The following is a 21,683-nucleotide window of genomic DNA, read 5'->3' on the forward strand; positions in this document are numbered from 1 at the left end:
TGGATGAATCTTCCTTTGCTTTCTTCCTGCATGTATGTATGTATGTGTATATATATATATATGTATACATGTATAAAAACATATACATCACACATACGATTACACTTTAATGAACACTGAAAAAACAGAAATTATACATGCCAAACTGTCAAGAGATTACTCCCCTGAAGAGATAATAGCAGTAAGAGATGAGTACATTATACACATATATTTTTTAACACGTGATAATTTTCTACTCTAATTTTTTTAAAAATCAAAATATGACATTTATAAGGTACCTTTTCACTGTAGATAAGATACAGCTTAAGATCTCAGGATAGAATTACAAAAAAACATTTTATTGAAGACAAAACAGTGAGCTGTAGTTCATGAAGCAAAACTTGAACTGAATCTTAAAGAAAATCAGAAGAGACAGGGCTCAGGAATGTCACTCCTGACTTTAAGGGAGAGGTGGACCATAGCTAACAGCAAGGGCAAAGAGCATCAGCTTGTGTAGACAGAGCTGGAGAGGCTTATCTGCAATCTGGCAGCAGCCCTTTCTTCAGACTGGAATGAAACAGACCTCATAGAAGTGTGGTATAGATCCCACCCCTTTCAGAAGTGGTGTAGTATCAATGTTCTTCAGATCAACCAGAGGTTTCAAGGTAAACTTCTGTAAAATGCTGACCAGGAGTAAAAACAGTTCCATGCGGGCCAGGCCTTCTCCAACACAAACTCTTTTTCCTAAAAATGAGACATAAATGAAATATCCATATAATTCTCATTTGACCTAGTGCACAGGGAGGTGTAGATAAATGTGAAATGAAAGAATAGAGTAAATAAATAGATAAACTAAGGAAAGACCAAATAACCAATGGCTTGTATTTACACTAAAATCTGGTCTGCTTCATTCCCTCAGAACATATTTCTGTGTACATTCTATTTAATATATTTTTTTAATCCCTTCTGTACACCCATGTGGGAATTGCTTTCCTGAGGGTGGCCAGTGACATTTTTCTACACTCACACACACACACACAGATATACACACACACACAGACATATACACACAAACAGACGTATATACACACACTCGCTCATCCCAATCGGCATGAGACACACTATATGTTCTCCATCTACCTCCAACCCAAGTCTCAACAACAGGTTTATTTCTCCTCATCTGATTCCTAACAATAATCTTGACCTTGCCATGTCCCTGTTTTAACACTATTTTAAGAGTTTACCACTATCAGGTATAAAAAGAAATGTCACAAACTAGACAAAAGTATGACTACATGTTCACCAATCCCGGACACATAAGCTATTTCAAGTGTTAGGAATTTCCAGTCATTCCTCCAAATGAAATACTCATCCCCTCAACTCTGCCAGCTGAGATTCTCTACATCCTTCTAGATCCACTGCATCTGTCATTTACTCTATACAAACTTCTTTGATCTATTCAGGTAGATATAATTTACTCCCTCACTGGTATTCCACAAGACTTATTAGTGCTTCTAATACAGAATATTTCACATGAAATTGTAATTATTCCTCTGTCCCACACACTGGAATATAAGCTTATAAGGTAAAGCCTTAGATCTTATAATGGTAGCACAGTATCAGGACAAAAGCAATCCCACAAACCCTGTAAATTGAGCAGAAATCTCGAGCAGGCTCATTATGCAACAATGAACCCAAAATTCAGGAAGAATATAAGATTAGCATTGTCTCTCTATGCGATCACCTCTGGGCACTGTTCATAGTCTGGGGGTGTTTCTCCATCTTCCCAGATCCATTCTGTTTGTTTTTCTTTTACACCTACTCTGTGTTTAGGAAGTTGATTTCTTTGGAATGCACAACCCCAATAGTTAGTTACCTTCTTTACTGTGAGTAAACTCAGAGGATTAAACATTGAGAAGGTTAGAATATGCCCTCCCTCAGTCCCAGCCTGTCAGGCCACAGTTTCAGCAGTGGCTGTATTCTCCAACCTACAGACCCATCTCCTGCTGAGGCAGCCATTCTCTTTGCTAAAAGTCTGCTTGAGTTTCAGCAACACCCTCCTTCTCCTGACTCTTCAACATAGGATGGTAACATCGTCCTGCTGATGCTTATCCCTGAGTACTTGACCACTCCTTGCCACTTCCCTTAATCGTGTCCACACCTCTGAAAACAGTCTCTTCATTAAACTGTCTAAAGTATCCTACCTCTTTCTTTCAAGGACCCTGAAAAATTAAAGGAAGATACTAAATATAAAATGTTTCTTCCTGCAAGAAAACTTCCTTTATCTTCCAACTACTCTGCCCTCTGCCGTGTCCCTCAAAACACAAGATTCAGGAGCTTCTCTCTCTGGGTGCCCACTGAAAGAGCGGAAACCCTCTGAAGAGTATTTTCTCTCTGGAGTATCCTTGCCTTTAACCTGCATTCCTCTTTCTTAGAGGAAGGATGCATCTGTTACCCACATTTGTATCTCTGGACCTGAGTGAGCATGAGTCTACTACATATAAGGTATGCAGACTACATTGAGTGAATTGACTTATCAGGTCAGGGGAGAAAAGCCGCAGTGTCTAGAAACCTAGATATCTAGGAGGAGCTCTTAGGAGACTCAGCAGTGGGTAAGAGAGCAGAAGTCAGGAAATACAGCCTCCAATCCAATGAGAAATTATCTGCACTTTGGGAGTGGTGCCTCTGGCCTCATGCAAATGACAATTTGTCCAGCCCAGACTAGCCTCCATGCAAAGCCCTTCCTTCTCTCATTTCACCACTGATGTACAGACAAAAATGAAGCATGCTTGCCTGCTGAAAAAGCCATGAAGTAGTCACTCTTCTTAAAGTTACCACTTTTATCCAGGAAGTGACCAGGATCAAACTGCTCTGGGTTGGGAAACTCCTTGCCATCGTGCAGGACAGAAGTCAGAGATGTTAATATGGTTGTGCCCTGTGATAAAGAGAAACAGATTAACTGGATTATAAAAATGGTCACAGAGCTTGAAAAAAAAAATACCTTGTCTAATCCTTTCCTTTTGTAAATGATATGACTGAGATACACACAAAAATTTATTCTTTCCATGTCAGAGAACAAGTTAATGACCAAGCCTGTGCTGTGCTTAGACACTCAAGTCATGTCCGACTCTTTGCAACCCCATGGACTGTAGCCCACCAAGGCTCCTCTGTCCATGGGGATTCTCCAGGAAAGAATACTGGAGTGCCATGCCCTCCTCCAGGGGACCTTTCCAACCCAGGGATCAAACCTAGGTCTCCCTCATTGCAGGCAGATTCTTTACTGTCTAAGCCACCAGGGAAGCCCAGTGACCAAGCCTAACAGATCTTAAATCCTACAATGCCAGTTCAGGGCACTGTTAAAGCCTGACTCCAAGACAATCGTCTTCAGCTTGTAGTCTACCTACTGCACTTGCTTTCCAGTAAATTAAAGGAGCTGCATTTTTCTTGACAAAAAGAAAAAAAGCCATATTGTTTAAATGTGCTGATGTCACTGAAAATCTAGCTCTTTCTCTTTGGAATCAAATATGACATCTTCTTCAAAACTACATGAGTGGCCATATTTTTGAAAACTATTTTCTTCTCCTACTAAGATGAGTAACTAGTAAGCATACCCTCCTCCTCCTATGTTTTTTCGATGTATTTGTTGAATGTTCTTCTGGAAGTAGGGTGGCATTTCTGGTTTCTTGTAAGGTTTTCCTAAACTCAGAGATACCACGTAACATAACGATTTAGAGTTTAGTTTTTAGAATGAGTTGAACATTTTTTCTACTAAATTAATTTCTGTGACTATAGGAAAGTTTTTTGCTTTTTTTTTTTTTAACATTTGCATGCTTCATTTTCATCACAAGTAAAATGTAAACAGGGAGTTCCCTGGTGGCTAGGGTTCAATCTGTAGCTTAGGTTTAATCCCCGGTGGGAGAACTAAGATCCCACAAGTGGCTAAGCACGCCAAAAAAAAACTAAACTAAAAACAAACAAACAAAAAAAAACACAAACAATAAATTTGCATTATTTTATTATGTAATGAGATAATATAAGAAATACTTTTTAAATAGAGGTTATTACCACAAGCTAAAACACTCAATAAATAGAAATTTTGCTGCTATTATGATAACAATGATTTTATTCACAATATCTTGGGATCACAATAATACAGAGACAAAATTCAAATTCGGATTCATCTGAATGCCTTCTGGTATACTGTATAGCCTTTCCAAATACATGATATAGTTCTCACTCCAAAACATCATGAATTGAAAGACAATCATTTCCAAGTGTACAAATAAATAAAAGAATCAAGATTTCCAGGAGAAATATCAAAAACCTCAGATATGCAGATGACACCACCCTTCTGGCAGAAAATGAAGAGGAACTAGAGAGCCTCTTGATGAAAGTGAAAGGTGAAAAAAACTGACATAAAACTCAACATTTAAAAAACTAACATCAGGGCATCCAGTTCGATAACTTCATGGCAAATAGATGGGGAAACAATGGAAACAGTGACAGACTTTATTTTCTTGGGCTCCAAAATCACTGCAAATGGTGACTGCAGCCATGAAATTAAAAGATGCTTAGTCCTTGGAAGAAGAGCTATGATCAACCTAAACAACATATTAAAAAGCAGAGACATTGCTGACAAAGGTCCATCTAGTTAAAGCTATGGTTTTTCCAGTAGTCAAGTATAGAGTTGGGCCATAAAGAACATTGAGCACTGAAGAATTGATGCTTTCAAACTGTGGTGTTGGAGAAGACTCTTGAGAGTCCCTTATAATGCAAGGAGATCAAACCAGTCGATCCTGAAGGAAATCAGTCCTGAAAGTTCATTGGAAGGACTGATGTTGAAGCTCCAATACTTTGACCACCTGATGCAAAGAACTGACTCATTCAAAAAGATCCTGATGCTGGGGAAAATTGAAGGCAGTAGGAGAAGGGGATGACAGAGAGTGAGATGGTTGGATGGCATCACCGACTCCATGGACATGAGTTTGAGCAAGCTCTGGGAGATGGTGATGGACAGGGAGGGCTGGCGTGGTACAGTCCATGGGGTCGCAAAGAGTTGGTCATGAATGAGTAACTGAACTGACTGGAATAAAGGGGAAACTGAAGTTTCAGTCTTTCCTGAACCTCTTCCTTATGACACAGCAACTCCTGTGATTCATTTTCTGACCTGGGTGGGCTTAGAGATATGCCCTGCGCGTGAAGTACAGGAAGATAGTATGGCCACAGTACAAAGGCTTTCATATAAAGTTAATTAGTGACAAAAAAAATTTATCCTGGATGATGGGACCATCTGTTGCTGTTTAGTCACTGAGCTGTGTCTGACTCTTTGCGACCTCAAGGACTGCAGCCTGCCAGGCCACTCTGTTCGTGAGATTTCCCAGGCAAGAATACTGGAGTGGGTCACCATTTCCTTCTCCAGGGGATCTTCCCAACTGAGGAAGATGGGACTGTATACTTCAAGGTATAACAGAGTAACTGCTTTTGAGTCACCCTCACAAACTTGAAATATATATAAATTACAGAAAGGAGGACTTCCCTGGTGGTCCAGTGGTGAAGAATCTGCCTGCCACGGGACATGGGTTTGATCCCTGGTCCGGGAACATCCCACATGCCTCGGGGCAACAAAGTCCGTGCACTACAACGACTGAGCCCACATGCTCTACAGCCTGCATGCTGCGACAAGACAATCATTGCCATGAGAAGCCCAGGCACTGCACTAGAGACTAGCCTCTGCTCATCACAGCTAGAGAAACCCACAAGCAGCAATGAAGACCCAGTGCAGCCAAATTAAATAATACTTTCTGAAATTCTCAGGGGAAAAAACACGAAGTAACAGCTTTCCAGCATTGAACAAGAAGCAATCCAGGATTGTGATTCTTTAATAAGGAGGAATTAGGTAGGCCCTATATTCACTTCTAATATACTTCTGAAAAAACTTTCCTCCTAGAGTGCAGGGAGGTGGCAGCTGAGCAAAGTGGGACTCTTTCTGACCTAAGGAGACAGAGATCAAAACCTGATGCCTGCAACTCATGAGGAAGGACACAAGTCAGGAAGAATCTATAAACAGGGAAGATCTCAAAAGTATACAAGAGTATTCTCTGTACATTCATGTCTGTGGGTTGGGCAGCTTCAGGACCCCAATTAGAGTATGATTCCTGGGGAGGTGAGAACTGAAGGTGGATACCAGATGCTGTACAGTGATAGAGAAGTTGAGGTTCCAACCCAGTGAGAGTGGAAAGAACTTTCCTGGCAACTCAGATTTTCTGTTATGATTGATCCTCCAAATTCTAAGTTGTTGGATTAATGAACCCACCCTGGACTAAGGGTCATGCCCTAAGATTAAATCAAAAATTGAAATTAAATCACAATGACAAACAATTATAGTAAGCTTAAGAGACTAAAGGACATCTGTCAGTAATTTAGCTGCCTATCAAAATAAAATTCAGTGTCCTTAAAGAAAGGGTAATCCAGACTCCCCGTAAGACATCATTCAAAACATTCACTATACAACAGAAAATTAAAAATAAATGTGAAATGAAGTAAATGTGACCCAAATTTGAAGGAAAAAGAGCCAATAGAAGTAGAACCCATATTATCCTAGATATTAGAATTATCTAAGAACTACACAAGAACTACAAACCATGTATCATAAGTATATCTAAGTTTTTAAAGGAATAATTAATAATAAAAAAAAGAATAAATGAGAAATCTCAACAGAGATTTAAAACTGTAAAAATAGGAATTCTAGAAATAAAATTTTTACTGGATTGAATTAAAAACATTAGAGACTGCAAAAGAAAAGATTAGTGAATTTAGAGACATAAAAATAGAGTAACGGCTGAGAAGCCCCTATTGGAAGAACTTTCCAACACACAGTAATTATAAACTGTGAAATACACACGAACACACACATTCTGCAAGGCAGCCAAAAGCATGAAGTGTAGAAAACACTTGAGAAGGCAAAAAGATACTGGGTGAGTTTTCCATTTTAATGATGCTATCATGAGGACAGGTCTCAGACAACAAAATATTGAGTGACTAAAACATGACCATAAGCCAAGTCTCAGTGCTTTAAAGAATCAATGACAATATTCAGCTGTACCCACTGCACAGAAACAAACAAACAAACCAAAAAAAAAGAAAAAAAAACGGGGGTGTGGGGGGTGGTGGGTAATAAAATAAAAGAAAGAGCCAGAGAAGAGGACCCTTAAATTCCCTATATGAAATATCCCAAATCTCTGACAATCCTATAAGCCTTGAATTACATATGGAATAAATTCCAGATAACTACCCTAAAGTTAAAAAAAAAAACTAAATTTAAAACTCAGAATTCTGAGTTGAGAACAGCATAGTTAACAACCTGCTAAACAAGCAAATGAACAAAGCTTCATGTTCCTCAAAGGACATAAATGAATCACGAGTCCCTATGATATATCATTAAAAATATGTAGGACAAAATCCAAAATAATTAGACACACATACATACATACACACACACACACACACACACCAAGAAAATGTGACCCATACACAAGAGAAACAGAAGAACAACAGTAACACTAAAATAAAAATAGTGACAATGGAATAAACAAATAAGAATTTTGAATCTCACAATCAAATTTTGAATTATAATCATAGCTATTATAGTCAAGGAAATGAAAAAATGTCTCAACATTAAGTAAAATGTTAATGAATGAATGATCAAAATATCAATTGTAAAGAGAACCCAAATGGAAATTCCAAAACTAAAATTTATGGTTGATTATATTAATTATTAAATAGACTTTACAATAGTTTGAAATAAAAAGTTGGTGAAATAGAAAAATCAATAAAACTTTTTGCAGTCTGTAGAAAAGGAAAAAATTGAAAACAAATAAGCAACCAGAACCTAAGGAACCTTTTCAACAACACAATAAGGTGATTGGAGTACCAAAAAAAAAAAAAGAAAATAATTGAGAGAGGATGGGCAAAAAAAATTGAGAAAATAATGAAGAAAATGTAGACATCTACAATGTAGACTGAGCGACTTCACTTTCACTTTTCACTTTCATGCATTGGAGAAGGAAATGGCAACCCACTCCAGTGTTCTTGCCTGGAGAATCCCAGGGATGGGCGAGCCTGGTGGGCTGCCATCTATGGGGTCGCACAGAGTCAGACACGACTGAAGTGACTTAGCAGCAGCAGCAGCACAATGTAGACAAATAGAATAAATAAAAACAAAACCAGACTTAAACATAAATATATTGTAGTTAAAATATAGTCAAATACACAGAGAAAACTTGAAGGCAGTCAAAGAAAAATGGCCCATTACCTACACAAGAACAAGAATTCAAATGACTGCTGAATACTCATCAATAAAATGGAAATCAGAAAATAGTAAAATGAAATATTTAAAGCGCTAAAGGGAAAAACTTATACCCAGTTAACATAGTAATCTATATCCAGATATCCACCTGTTGCAAACAAAGTTTTATTGGAATATTTCCCTGCCTTTTTTAAAGTATTATCTATGGCTACCTTTATTCTATAATGGCAGATTAAGACTACATGGTCCACAAAATCTGTATCACTACTTGGCCTCTTAAAGACATGTTTGCCTGTTTAAAGCAAAAATTATAACACTGATGGTAGCTTTATAATATACATAGGTATTATATATGTGATTGCCATTTCCTTCTCCAATGCATGAAAGTGAAAAGTGAAGTCGCTCAGAAGTGTCCGACCCTCAGTGACCCCAGGACTGCAGCCTTCCAGGCTCCTCCATCCATGGGATTTCCCAGGCAAAAGTACTGGAGTGGGGTCCCATTGCCTTCTCTCATAAAGGAAGAGGAACAGGTTAAATAATCATATATGATTGCAATGTTCTTGTATTTTTTTAATTCAATAGTTTAATTTAAAGAAGACTGTAAAAATTTAAGAATACATATTGTAATCTCAAGAGAAATAATTTAAAAAATAGTTCAATGACAATAGATATTTATACTCCTGGAAAAAATCTACTAATCCATAGGAAGGCAGGAAATGAGCAGCAGAGAGATATAAAAAAGAGGGACAAACAAAAAAACAATTATTTAAAAGTACAGTTATTCCCAAGAGAAGACAGTAAAGGAGGAAGAGTAGAATTATGAACTTGGTGGATAAGCAGAACACAAATGATGAATTTGCAAATATAAACCCACCATATCAGTAATTATATTGAATTGCAATAAACTAAACATTCCAATTGAAAAAGCAGAATGCACTTAATAGATCTATAAGGACAATCCATCCAAAAGCAATAGAACACATTCTCTCCAAACACACATGAAACATTACCCAGAATAGATCATATGTTATGGCGCAAAACAAGTATTAAGAAGTTTTAGAAGACTGAAATCATATCAAGTATATTTCCAAACAAAATGTTATAAATTGAGAACTCAATTATAAGAAAACTGGAAAATACACAGAGATGTGGATATTAAACAATATGCTACTGAACAATCAAAGGATCACAGACTAAATCAAAAGAGAACCAAAAAGTACCTTGAGACAAAAAAAAAAAAGTAAACACGGCATACCAAAACTCATGATGTCAGGAAAAGCAGTTCTAAGAGAAAAGTTCAGTGATAAATGCCTACATCAAGAAAAGAGAATGATATCAAACAAGCAACCTAACCTGACACCTCAAAGAACTAGAAAAAGAAGAAAAAACAAAGCTCAAAGTCAGCAGAAGGAAGGAAATAGAGATCATAAAGTAAATAAAAGAAACAGACAAATAAGAAAAAAGAAAACAAAAAAAAAGAAACAATGAGACTAAGAGCTGGCTTTTTAATGCCATAAACAAAACTGAAAAACCTTTAGCTAGACTTACCAAGAAAAGAAGAAATAAGACTAAAATAAGCAGAAATAAAAGAGAAAACATTACAACTGATACTGGACAAATACATACAATCATAACAAACTATTAATATAATGAACAATACCAGAACAAATTGGAGAACTTAGAAAAAATAGATTCTTAGAAACCTACAACCTATCAAGAAGGAATACATGAATCATGAGTAAGGAGATTGAACTGGCAATCCCAAAACACACAATACACCCCCAAAACACAAAGTGCGGGGTCAGACAGTTTCACTGATTAATACTAACAAATATATAAAGAGAAATGAATACCAATTCTCAAACTCTTCCAAAAAATACAAGAGGAAAGGCCACTTGCAAACTAACTTTGAAAAGCCAACATTACCCTTCTATTATAACCAAAAAGAATATTATGTGAAATGAAAATTATAGGCCAATATCCTTGATATCTGGTCCCATCACTGCATGGCTAAAAGAAGGGGGAAAAGTGGAAACAGTGACAGATTTTGTTTTCTTGGGCTCCAAAGTAACTCACTGCAGACAGTGACCACAGCCATGAAATTAAAAAACGCTTGCTCCTTGGGAGAAAAGCGATGATAAACCTAGGCAGCATATTAAACAGCAGAGACATCACGTTGCCAACAAAGGTCAGTACAGTCAAAGCTATGGTTTTTCCAGTTAATTCTGTATGGATGTGAGAGTTGGACCATAAAGAAGGCTGAGTGCCAAAAAATTGATGCCTCTGAATTCCGCTGCTGGAGAAGATTCTTGAAGGGTCCCTTGGACTGCAAGATCAAACCAGTCAATCCTAAAGGAAGTCAGCCCTGAACATTCATTGGAAGGACTGATGATGAAGCTGAAGCTCCAATACTTTTGCCACGTGATTCAAAGAATCAACCCATTGAAAAAGAAACTGACGTGCAGAAAGATTGAAGGCAAAAGGAGAAGAGGGCAGCAAAGGATGAGATGGTGAGACAGTATCACCAACTTAATGGACATGAATTTGAGCAAATTCTGGGAGATGGTAAAAGTCAAGGAAGCCTGACATACTGCAGTCCATGGGGATGAAAAGAGTCAGACACAACTTAGGGACTGAAAAACAACAATAATCCCTGATAAACATAGATGAAAAAATCCTCAACAAAATATTAGCCAACTGAATTGAAGAATACAGTAATAAGTGGATTTATGAGCAAGCTGGATTTATTCCAGGGATGCAAGGATGGTTCAATATGTGTAAATCAACTTGTGTGATAGAACTCATTAACAAAATGGGGAATAAAAATCATAGATTCCTCTCAGTTGATTCAGAAAAAAAAGCATTTGATGAAACTCAACATTCATTTATTATAAAAACTCTCAACAAAGTGGTATAGACGGAAGGTACCTCAACCTAATACAAGCTATATATGACAACCCAACAGTCAATATGATACTCAACAGTGAAAAGGTGAAAACTTTTCCTTTAAGATCAGTAACAAGACCAGAATCACCACTTATATTGAACAGAAGGAGTCAAGGTTTGGGAAAACTTTTCTTAAGATGCAAGAGAATTGGGTATGTTTAAATGCTAGTGGAAAGGAGTCAACAGGGAAGGAGAGAATAAAAAGAAGAAATGATTAATTGAAGAGGAACCCTGAAAAAGTGAGAGGAAAGAGATCCATAACACAAGTGAAAAGATTTACTTTAAGTAAAAGGAAAGCCCTTCTTCCACAACAACAAAATGAAAAAGAAAATAAAGGGGTATGGATGTAGATAAACTTGTAAATCTAGTGGAAGGGAATTGAGGGAGTTCCCTAAAATGGATTCTGAATTTCTCTGTGGGAGACTAGATCATTTGGGAAAAAGTCCATGGTGGAGAAATGGAAGGGAAGAATTCAAAGCTGAAAATAGTTGGTGTGCTTGTTGGAGCAAGATGAGTTCAGTTATGAAACAAGAACATTGAATAAAGTCCCTAAGAAAGACAATGCCAAAGAATGCTCAAACTACTGCACAATTGCACTCATCTCACATGCTAGTAAAGTAATGCTCAAAATTCTCCAAGCCAGGCTTCAGCAATATGTGAACTGTGAACTTCCAGATGTTCAAGCTGGTTTTAGAAAAGGCAGAGGAACCAGAGAGCCAATTGCCAACATCTGCCGGATCATCGAAAAAGCAAGAGAGTTCCAGAAAAACATCTATTTCTGCTTTATTGACTATGCCAAAGCCTTTGACTGTGCAGATCACAATAAACTGTGGAAAATTCTGAAAGAGATGCGAATACCAGACCACCTTACCTGCGTCTTGAGAAACGTGTGTGCAGGTCAGGAAGCAACAGTTAGAACTGGACATGGAACAACAGACTGGTTCCAAATAGGAAAAGGAGTATGTAAAGGCTGTTTATTGTCACCCTGCTTATTTAACTTATATGCAGAGTACATCATGAGAAATGCCAGGCTGGATGAAGCCTGGCAATCCAAGATTGCCTTGAGAAATATCGATAACCTCAGATATGCAGATGACACCACCCTTATGGCAGAAAGTGAAGAAGAACTAAAGAGCCTCTTGGTGAAAGTGAAAAAGGAGAGTGAAAAAGTTGGCTTAAAGCTCAACATTCAGAAAACTAAGGTCATGGCATCCGGTCCCATCACTTCACGGCAAATAGATGGGGAAACAGTGGCAGACTTTATTCTTTGGGGCTCCAAAATCACTGCAGATGGTGACTGCAGCCACGAAATAAAAAAACGTTTACTCCTTGGAAGGAAAGTTATGACCAACCTAGACAGCATATTAAAAAGTAGAGACATTACTTTGCCAACAAAGGTCTGTCTAGTCAAGGCTATGGTTTTTCCAGTAGTTATGTATGGATGTGAGAGTTGGACTATAAAGAAAGCTGAGTGCTGAAGAAATGATGATTTTGAATTCTGTTGTTGGAGAAGACTCTTGAGAGTCACCTGGACAGCCAGGAGATCCAACCAGTCCATCCTAAAGAGATCAGTCCTGAATATTGATTGGAAGGACTGATGTTGAAGCTGAAACTCCAATACTTTGGCCACCTGATGCAAAGAACCAGCTCATTAGAGAAGACCCTGATGCTAGGAAAGATTGAAGGCAGGAGGAGAAGAGGACAACAGAGGATGAAATGGTTGAATGGCTTCACCTACTCGATGGACATGGGTTTGAGTGGACTCCAGGAGTTGGTGATGGACAGAGAGGCCTGGCATGCTGCAGTCATGGAATTGCAAAGAGTCGGACATGTCTGAGTGACTGAACTGAACTGAACTGAACTGATTGAGTTGGTGACAATAATATGATCCTCATGGGCTGCATGGTCTTCCAGAAGGGATCAGTAGCTCAAATGCAGGTGGGGAGGAAGAAAACTGTTGCATTGGACTTTTGACAAGTGAAACAGATAGAGAGGCGCTTACTGATTAAGTGGTAACAGTAATAAAACATACACTGGAAAATAGGGAGTGGACAGAAGAGTAGCCTAATGAACAGGCAGAATATGGGACTAACAATGTACTAAGAATCCTGTGGGAGTCTAAGCACTATTATATTTATTAAATTCTATCTACAAATTAAAAGGAAAGGAGTATGTGGTCTGAGGGTGAAATACCTGAGACATGACTTTGTAATACCTGTAGACAATTAGGCAATCTATACATCTACTGCTGTGATAGTTGAAACCTAAGAGTCTTAATGAGGAGTATAGATGAAATACCTCTCACCTTGGGAATGAGATATTCTCTGAATTTAATGTCCTGAGCTGCAGCATGGGGTAGGTTGTTGGGGATAAGGTCAATGAATCTCTGGATCTCGTGGATCACAGCATCTGTGTAGGGCATGCGGCTCCTGTCCTCCATGCATGGACTCCGGTTTCTGCCAACCACACGGTTAATTTCTTCCTGGACTTTAGCTGGCAAGGTAGAAATCAGAATTTATGTCAAGTGATAAAGATATTTTGTCTTCTTAATCATGATTACATTGTGGTAGGATATGGAGAGAAGGAAAAATTACATGTGTTTTCCTACAAGGGAAAAAATGAAAAAGAATTTCAGTGTCATGGACAAATTGGAATTTCATTAGAGACTTAAATACACATACATATAAAGCACAGTTACATCATGAAATTCATTTCTCAATTCTGATACTCTCCTTTGTGTATTTTTTAAAACAAACTCAGGGATGTGGGATCTCAAAGGCTCACATCATGCAGTTTAACCATTTTGTTTATGTCAGTTTTATTTTATGAAAGTTCTAAAAGAGTAGAAGTACTCCATGCAGTAAATACTTAATAAATGGACCAACTGAACAAGATGCTTGGTTGACTCAACACATAGGAATAATGAGTAAGTTAAGGGAGAATATTCAAGATGACAGAGTAGAAAGACTCTGAGATCACCTCCTCCCACAAGCATTACAAAATGATTAATACAATGATTTACAGCACAACTATCAATAAGAACAACCTGAAGTCTAAGAGAAAGTTCTTCAACAACTAAAGATCTAAGGATGGAATCATGAATGCATAGGAGAAGCAGAATCATAGCACAGTTAAGACTTTATCCTCAGGTAGGAGACCCATGAACAGGTTAATTACAATTACAGAGGTTCTCCCCAAGGAGTGAGGGGTCTGAACCCATCACTGGGCTCCCTAACCCAGGAGTGCTGCACCAGGAAGAGGAGCCCCCAGAGCACTTGGCTTTGCAGGCCAACAGGGCTTATTTCAGATGATCTAGTGAGCTGCGGGAAGTAGAGACTCCACTCTTAAAGAGCGTATACAAAATCTCACCCACTCTGGGACCCAGAAGCAGGAGCAGTAATTTGAAAGGAGCCTGGGTCAGACCCATTTATTGATCTTGGACAGCCTCCCAGAGAGGCACAGGGCAGTTGGGGCTCACCTCCAGAACACATATGCTGGTAGCAGCTACTTTGGAGAGCTCATCCCAACACATGGACATGAATGATAGTAAGTGCAATTTTAGAATCTTCCCTGTGGTTTATTAGTGCCAGAACTTGGCCCATCTCATCAGCCAGTTATCACCTGTTCTTGGATGTGGGACACCAAGCAGCTAGCTGGACTGGGACATACTCCTACCCACCAGCATGCCACTTACTATAGCAGCCCTGAGCCCCAGCTGCCCCTGGACCCAACCCCACTCACCAGTTGGGAGACACCAACCCCAGGACTCCCTGGGCCCCCATCCAGACAATGAGCAGGCCAACTGCAACTCCAGGACCCCTAGGGTCCTACAGCCAGGGAACACAGGATCTGGCTCCCCCTACCAAGATACCCAAGACCCTGCAGCCAGAGAAACCAGGATGTGGTCTCATACACCAGAAGGCAGGTACTATCCTCAAGACTCCTGGGGCCTGATCCACCAACTAGCAGGCCAACCTCAGCCCCAGGACCACAGCAGTCCTGCAGCCAACCATGTCAAGATCCAGCCTACTCAACAGCAGGTCAGCACCACTAGAAGACATCTTGGGTCTCAGGCTCACCCAACAGCAAACTGACACCCAATTCTAGGAAGCCCCAGAACTCTCTGCCAGCCATCTCAGGAAGAGGCCCTGGACCCAGCTCTAACCACCAGAGGGCCAGCACTAGACTGGACCCCATGGGGTTTCATAACCAGCTGCCACATGACCCAACCCCACCCACCATCACCCAGCAGCTGCTCCACTAGAAAAATGTATTGAATACAAACAGAAGAAAAAGAAAGTTGAGGAAACAATTCTTATACAAAATAGACTTTAAAACAAAGACTGTATGGAACAAGAGAAAAAAGAAGGAAGGACATTACACAATGATGAAAGAATCAACCGGCAAAAAGATATAACAATTACAAATCTATATGCATACGTGCTAAGTTGCTTCAGTCAACTTATGACAGCATGGAAAGTCCTAGAAGATATATTATGCGACCCTTTGGACTGTGCCCACCAGGCTCCTCTGTCCATGAGATTCTCCAGGCAAGAATAATGGAGTGGGTTGCCATGCCCTCTTCCAGGGGATCTTCTCAACCCAGGGAATGAACCCACATCTCTTATGTCTCACATGCAAGTTGGCAGGTGAGTTCTTTACCACTAACACTCCCTGGGAAGCCCGTAAATATATATACATATAACTAGTTCACTTTGTTGTACAGCAGAAACTAATACAACATTGTAAGACAATTAAACTCAAAAAAATTAAAAATAAAAGTGTCTTAATAGGTCAAAGCACAAAGCATGATAAAGTAAAGGAAATATTCTCTTAGATGAGGACCAAATAAAGAAAAAAAGGAGAATGAGAAATTACATTTTTCAGGAAATTTTGTTTGGCCAAAAGAGTGTATTTGAACAGAATTTTTGTGTATAACTTTTTAATTTAAAGAGTGAGGTTTTTTGATGAAGAAAGATTGTGATTTTGTTGAGTCAATCCTTCCATTGCAAATGCATCTGAGTAGAATTAACTTTTGACAAAAGTACATGTATTGGACTTGGAAGGCTTATCAAGCAATATCATTGTAGAGAAGATTCTTCACCATCTGAGCCACCATGGAAGCCCTACTGCACCTGACCTGATGCAAATCAAGGATACTCCACCACAGTAGGGAGGACTGTGACCTCTGCCCTCCATAATTCTGCTACTGGTTAAACATTTTATTCTCCTGTTTTATTATACTCTGATTTGAATGCAATTCATACAATGATAGGAAGATATACTAAGGATAGAAGTTTTTCTTGTACATCTTCTAGGCAGATGAAGAGTAGAAAAGTCATCAGTGTTGCCTGCCAATTTCTAACCAGAATTTCATCCTGTCCATCATCTGTGATCCTACCTGTGACCTCTGGGTGCTTCAGCAGGAGCAGGACCCCATATCTCAGAGTGAGGCTTGTTGTCTCTGTTCCAGCAGTAAGCACATCCCATACAGTGGTGATCAAGTTGTCCATGGTAAACTCAGACTGTTTATTGTGTTTCTCCTGGCAATGATGTATTAGGATTACACGATAAGTAAAAGTAACTTACAAGCAACTTAAAACAATTCCATATAACAACATAATTGTTAAAGTTTACTTATTTGACAAATTAAGCCAAACATTAGAGAATGTTATAGATGACGGTAAAGTTAGATGCATTGTTAGAATTTCTTCAATTAAAATATAACCAGAGTTAAACTTCCAACAAGTCCTTTCTGATTCCTCACTTGCTCACCCACTGGAGTAAATCAGTTCTTCAGTAATTTCTTTCTAACCTGACTCTTATCAAGTCATCACTGCTACTCACCATCAGTTCGAGCATCTATTGTCTATTTCATCATATCTGAATTTCTCACTCAGGCCTTCAGAACCACCTATCCTCAAATTGAAACACTATTCCCAAATTCATCAGTCATTAAACCCATGACAGTTCCTCAGTTTCTATCAAGACAATCTCTTTAAGAATTCCACACACTTCATCACTACACTTATCTTTCCCTGAACCAGTTTTGTCCTCTCTGCTAATCCTCAAAACCTACTTCATCTGTTTTCTACTGTCTTTTCCAAGAGTAGCCTTTCTAGATTCCCATCCATTTCTGCCTTCTCTCATTTCTTACATCACCCATTCATGGAATTTATTTAATGAAAGAGAATATACCATCTATCACTTATCTTGAATGTGTGTGTGTGTTTCAATCTGTTCTCAAATAAAGAACCAGCTTTAACATGGTAAATATAAACACTTCCAAGCAATTTTCAGTGACAATGCAGAAATAATTCAAGACATCCAGTATGGTTTGCACAATAGGTTGCAAAAGCAATGAATATATCTTTAAGAAGGAGCATTTGTTTTAATAAACCAATTCCACTGAGAAGAACAAAGCTATTCCATGTATTACACCACTCCACCTACAAAGATGAAGTAGCAAGTCTGGGTTCCATTTTACCTTTTCCATTTTAATCAGGAAGTAATCAATAAAGTCTTGAGGGTTATTGAGGTCCAAGGATTCTTGGTGTTCCTTTATTTTCTCCAAAATAAACTTTCTTTGCTCAGTCATGTTTTTAAATAATGTGTTATGACTCCCTGGGAGATAATGTAGTAAAGAGGGGAAAGCATTGTAGAGCTAAAAAAGAAAAAAAGCAGTCAATTCATTCAGCAAAGATTTACAAGCCCATATTATGGTGCAGACATATTGCTATAAAATGAGTAAATAAAGATGAGTAAGATATGCTCCTTGCACTGGAACCCATTTGGGATTTGAAGGAGAGGGAACTGATAAAATGGCCTGAGTGACAGTATGCACAGATTACCGACTAATTTCAAAACCATTCGAATTATTTTCATAACCAAAACTTGGAAGAAATTCAGGGTCATACCACATCTTTCCAAATGAGGGCACTGAGGTTCGGAAAGGTTAGTCAACCAGTCTAAGTCACAAAACTAGTGACAGAGGTAGATTCCAGTGTTTATCCCAGTTTACACTACACACATGTCTACAGAGAGTCACCTAAACAGTGTGCAGGGATCATACACTTTTTCTACATTTATTTTTATGAAAATATATTAACAGTTGACACATATTATATTAGTTTCAGGTGTACAAAATGGTGATTCACCATTTACACACATTATAAATTAATCACCATGATAAGCCCAGGAATCATCTGTCATCATACAGTTATTGAAATGTTATTGACTCTATTCCTTATGCTGTATATTATATCCTTGTGACTTATTACACTTATATCTGAAGTTTATATTTCTTAATCCTTTTTACCTATTTCATTCGTCCCTCTACTTCTTCCTCTCTGAGGACCACAAATTCTTCTCTGTATCTATGAATTTGTTTCTGTTTTATTTTGTTTGTTTTAAAATTGTTTTAATTCTAAATATGAAGCAAATCATATAATATTTGTCTTTGTCTGACATTCTTCCCTTAGCATAATATCTTCTAGGACTATCCATGCTGTCATATATGGCACAATTTCATTCTTTTATACGGCAAAGTAATATTTCATTGTGTGTATGTGTGTGTATTCCACTTCTTTTTTATCCTTTCGTCTATCAGTGGACACTTAGGTGGTTTTGATATTCTACCTTTTGTAAACAATGCTACAATGAACATAAGGGTACATATATCTTTTTGAATAAGTTTCTTTTCTTCAGATAAATACCCAGAAGTTTTCTAGAGAGAAGTACCCAGTTGAGTCCCAGATCTTATAGGAGCTCTATTTTTAACTTTTTGAGGAACCTCTATACTGTTTGCCATAGTGACCATTTCAATTTACATTCCTACCAACAGTGCATAAGTGTTCCCTTATCTCCACATCCTCCCAACACATGTTATTTCTTCTCTTTCTTATAATAGCCATTCTGACTGGTGTGAGGTAAAACCCTTTAGTGTTTTCATTTGTATTTTCCTGATAATTAGTGTTTTGACCATCTTTCCATGTGCCTATTGGCCAACTTTTGTCTTCTTTGGAAAAATATCTATTTGAACCTCCTGTCCATTTTTTAATTAGGGTTTTCTTTTGGTTGTTGAAGTGTATGAGTTCTTTGTGTATTTTGAACACTAACTCCTTGTCAGATACATCATTTGCAAATATATTCTATTCAGCAGGCAGGCGTTTTGTTTTGTTGACAGTTACCTTCACTGTGCAAAAGCTTTTACATTTGAGTAGGTCACATTCCTTTATTTTTGCTTTTGTTTCCCTTGCCTAACAATGCATAATCAAAAAAAGATCAACAAGATTAATGTCAAAGAGCACACATCCATGATTACTTCTAGAATTTTTATAGTTCTGGTTCTTACATTTAAATCCTTAATCCATTTTGAATTTATTTTATATGTGGTGTGATAAAGGCATCCAGTTTGACTCTTTTGTATGTAACTGTCCAGTTTTCCCAATACCATTGATTGAAGAGGGTGTTTTTTCTACATTTTGTATTCTAGCTTCTTTTGTTGTATATTAATTACCTACTAAGTGTGGTAAGTATCTAAGCTGTCTCTTCAGTTCCACTGATCTATGTCTGCTTTTTTGCCAGTACCATACTTTTTTTCTTTGCTTGTGTGGCTAGAACTTCCAGTACTATGCTGAAACAAAAGTGGGGAGAGTGGGAATCCTTGTGTTGTTCCTGATTTGAGAGGAAATACTTTCAGGGTTTCACTTTTGAGAATGATGACAGCTTCTCCTATAGGGGCTTTATTACATTTAAGTATGTTCCCTCTCTATTCACTCTTTATTATCATAAATGGATGTTGAATTCAGTCAAAACATTTTTTTTTGCATAACTTAAAAAAATCATATGATTTTTATTTTTCATTTGTTAATGCCATGTATCACATAGATGGATTTGCAGACACTGAACCAGCTTTGCATCCCCAGAATAAATTTGGCTTATTCATAGATTATAATTGTTATAATGTATTACTGATTTCAATTTCATGCAAAGATGGGCACAATAAAGGATAGAAATGGTATGGACCTAACAAAAGTAGAAGATATTAAGAAGAGGTGGCAAGAATACACAGAACTATACAAAAAAGATCTTAATGACCCAGATAATCACGATGGCATGATTACTCACCTAGAACCAGACATCCTGGAATGTGAAGTCAAATGGGCCTTAGGAAGCATCACTACAAATAAAACTAGTGGAAGTGATGGAATTCCAGCTGAGCAATTTCAAATCCAAAAAGATGATGCTGTTAAAGTGCCAAACTCAATATACCAGCAAATTTGGAAAACTCAGCAGTGACCACAGGACTGGAAAATGTCAGTTTTCATTCCAATCCCAAGAAAGGCAATGCCAAAGAATGTTCAAACTACCACACAACTGCACTCATCTCACATGCTAGCAAAGTAATGCTCAAAGTTTTCCAAACCAGGCTTTGACAGTACATGAACTGCGAACTTCCAGATGTTCAAGCTGGATTTAGAAAAGGCAGAGGAACCAGAGATCAAATTGCCAAAATCTGTTGGATCATAGAAAAAGCAAGAAAAGTCCAGAAAAACATCTACTTCTGCTTCATTGACTACACCAAAGCCTTTGACTGTGTGGATCACAACAAACTGGAAAATTCTTCAAGTAATGGGAATACCAGACCACCTGACCTGCCTCCTGAGAAACCTGTAGGCAGGTCAAGAAGCAAGAGTTAGAACTGGACATGGAACAAGAGACTGGTTCCAAATTGGGAAAGGAATACATCAAGGCTGTATGTCTCACTACTTATTTAGCTTATATGCAGAGTACATCATGGGAAATTCCCAGTTGGATGAAGCTCAAGCTGGAGTCAAAATTGACAGGAGAAATATTAATAACCTCAGATATGCAGATGACACCACCCTGATGGCAGAAAGCCAAGAAGAACTAAAGAGCCTCTTGATAAAAGTGAAAGAGGAGAGTGAAAAGGCATCTTAAAACAAACATTCAAAAAACAAAGATCATGGCATCTACTCCCATCACTTTATAGTGAATAGATGGGGAAGCAATGGAAACAGTGACAGACTTTGTTTTCATGGGCTCTAAAATCACTGCAGATGGTGACTGCAGCCATGAAATTAAAAGACACTTGCTCCTTGGAAAAAAAGCTATGACCCCCTACACAGCATTATTAAAAAGCAGCAACATTACTTGGCCAACAAAGGTCTGTCCAGTCAAAGCTGCCATTTTCCCAGTAGTCATGTATGGATGTGAGAGTTGGCAAAGAAAGTTGAGCACCAAAGAACTGATGCTTTTGAATTGTGGTGTTGGAGAAGACTCTTGAGTGTCCTTTGGACTGCAAGGAGATCCAACCAGTCCATCCTAAAGGAAATCAGTCCTGAAGATTCATTGGAAGGGCTGATGCTGAAGTGGAGGCTCAAATACTTTGGTCACCTGATGCGAACAACTGACTCATTAGAAAAGACCC

The 21,683-nt window shown here is 38.2% G+C and overlaps 1 protein-coding gene across 2 annotated transcripts in view; it reads right to left on the minus strand.

The window, feature by feature from the left end:
• Positions 1-310: 310 nt before the first annotated feature.
• Positions 311-21,683, minus strand: part of LOC129636617 (cytochrome P450 2C31-like) — a 57,090-nt gene continuing 35,717 nt past the window's right edge. For both annotated transcript variants that reach the window (XM_055560123.1, XM_055560124.1), the window contains exons 5-9: positions 17,718-17,894; positions 16,632-16,773; positions 13,536-13,723; positions 2,773-2,914; positions 311-723 (exon numbers count right to left, since the gene is read on the minus strand). In XM_055560123.1, the coding sequence (XP_055416098.1) occupies positions 542-723; positions 2,773-2,914; positions 13,536-13,723; positions 16,632-16,773; positions 17,718-17,894 (831 nt within the window). In that variant the 3' untranslated portion in view covers positions 311-541. The remainder of the gene's footprint in view (positions 724-2,772; positions 2,915-13,535; positions 13,724-16,631; positions 16,774-17,717; positions 17,895-21,683) is intronic.

The sequence above is a fragment of the Bubalus kerabau genome, chromosome 22 (genome assembly GCF_029407905.1).
Source record: "Bubalus kerabau isolate K-KA32 ecotype Philippines breed swamp buffalo chromosome 22, PCC_UOA_SB_1v2, whole genome shotgun sequence".
Taxonomy (NCBI): Eukaryota; Metazoa; Chordata; class Mammalia; order Artiodactyla; family Bovidae; genus Bubalus; species Bubalus kerabau.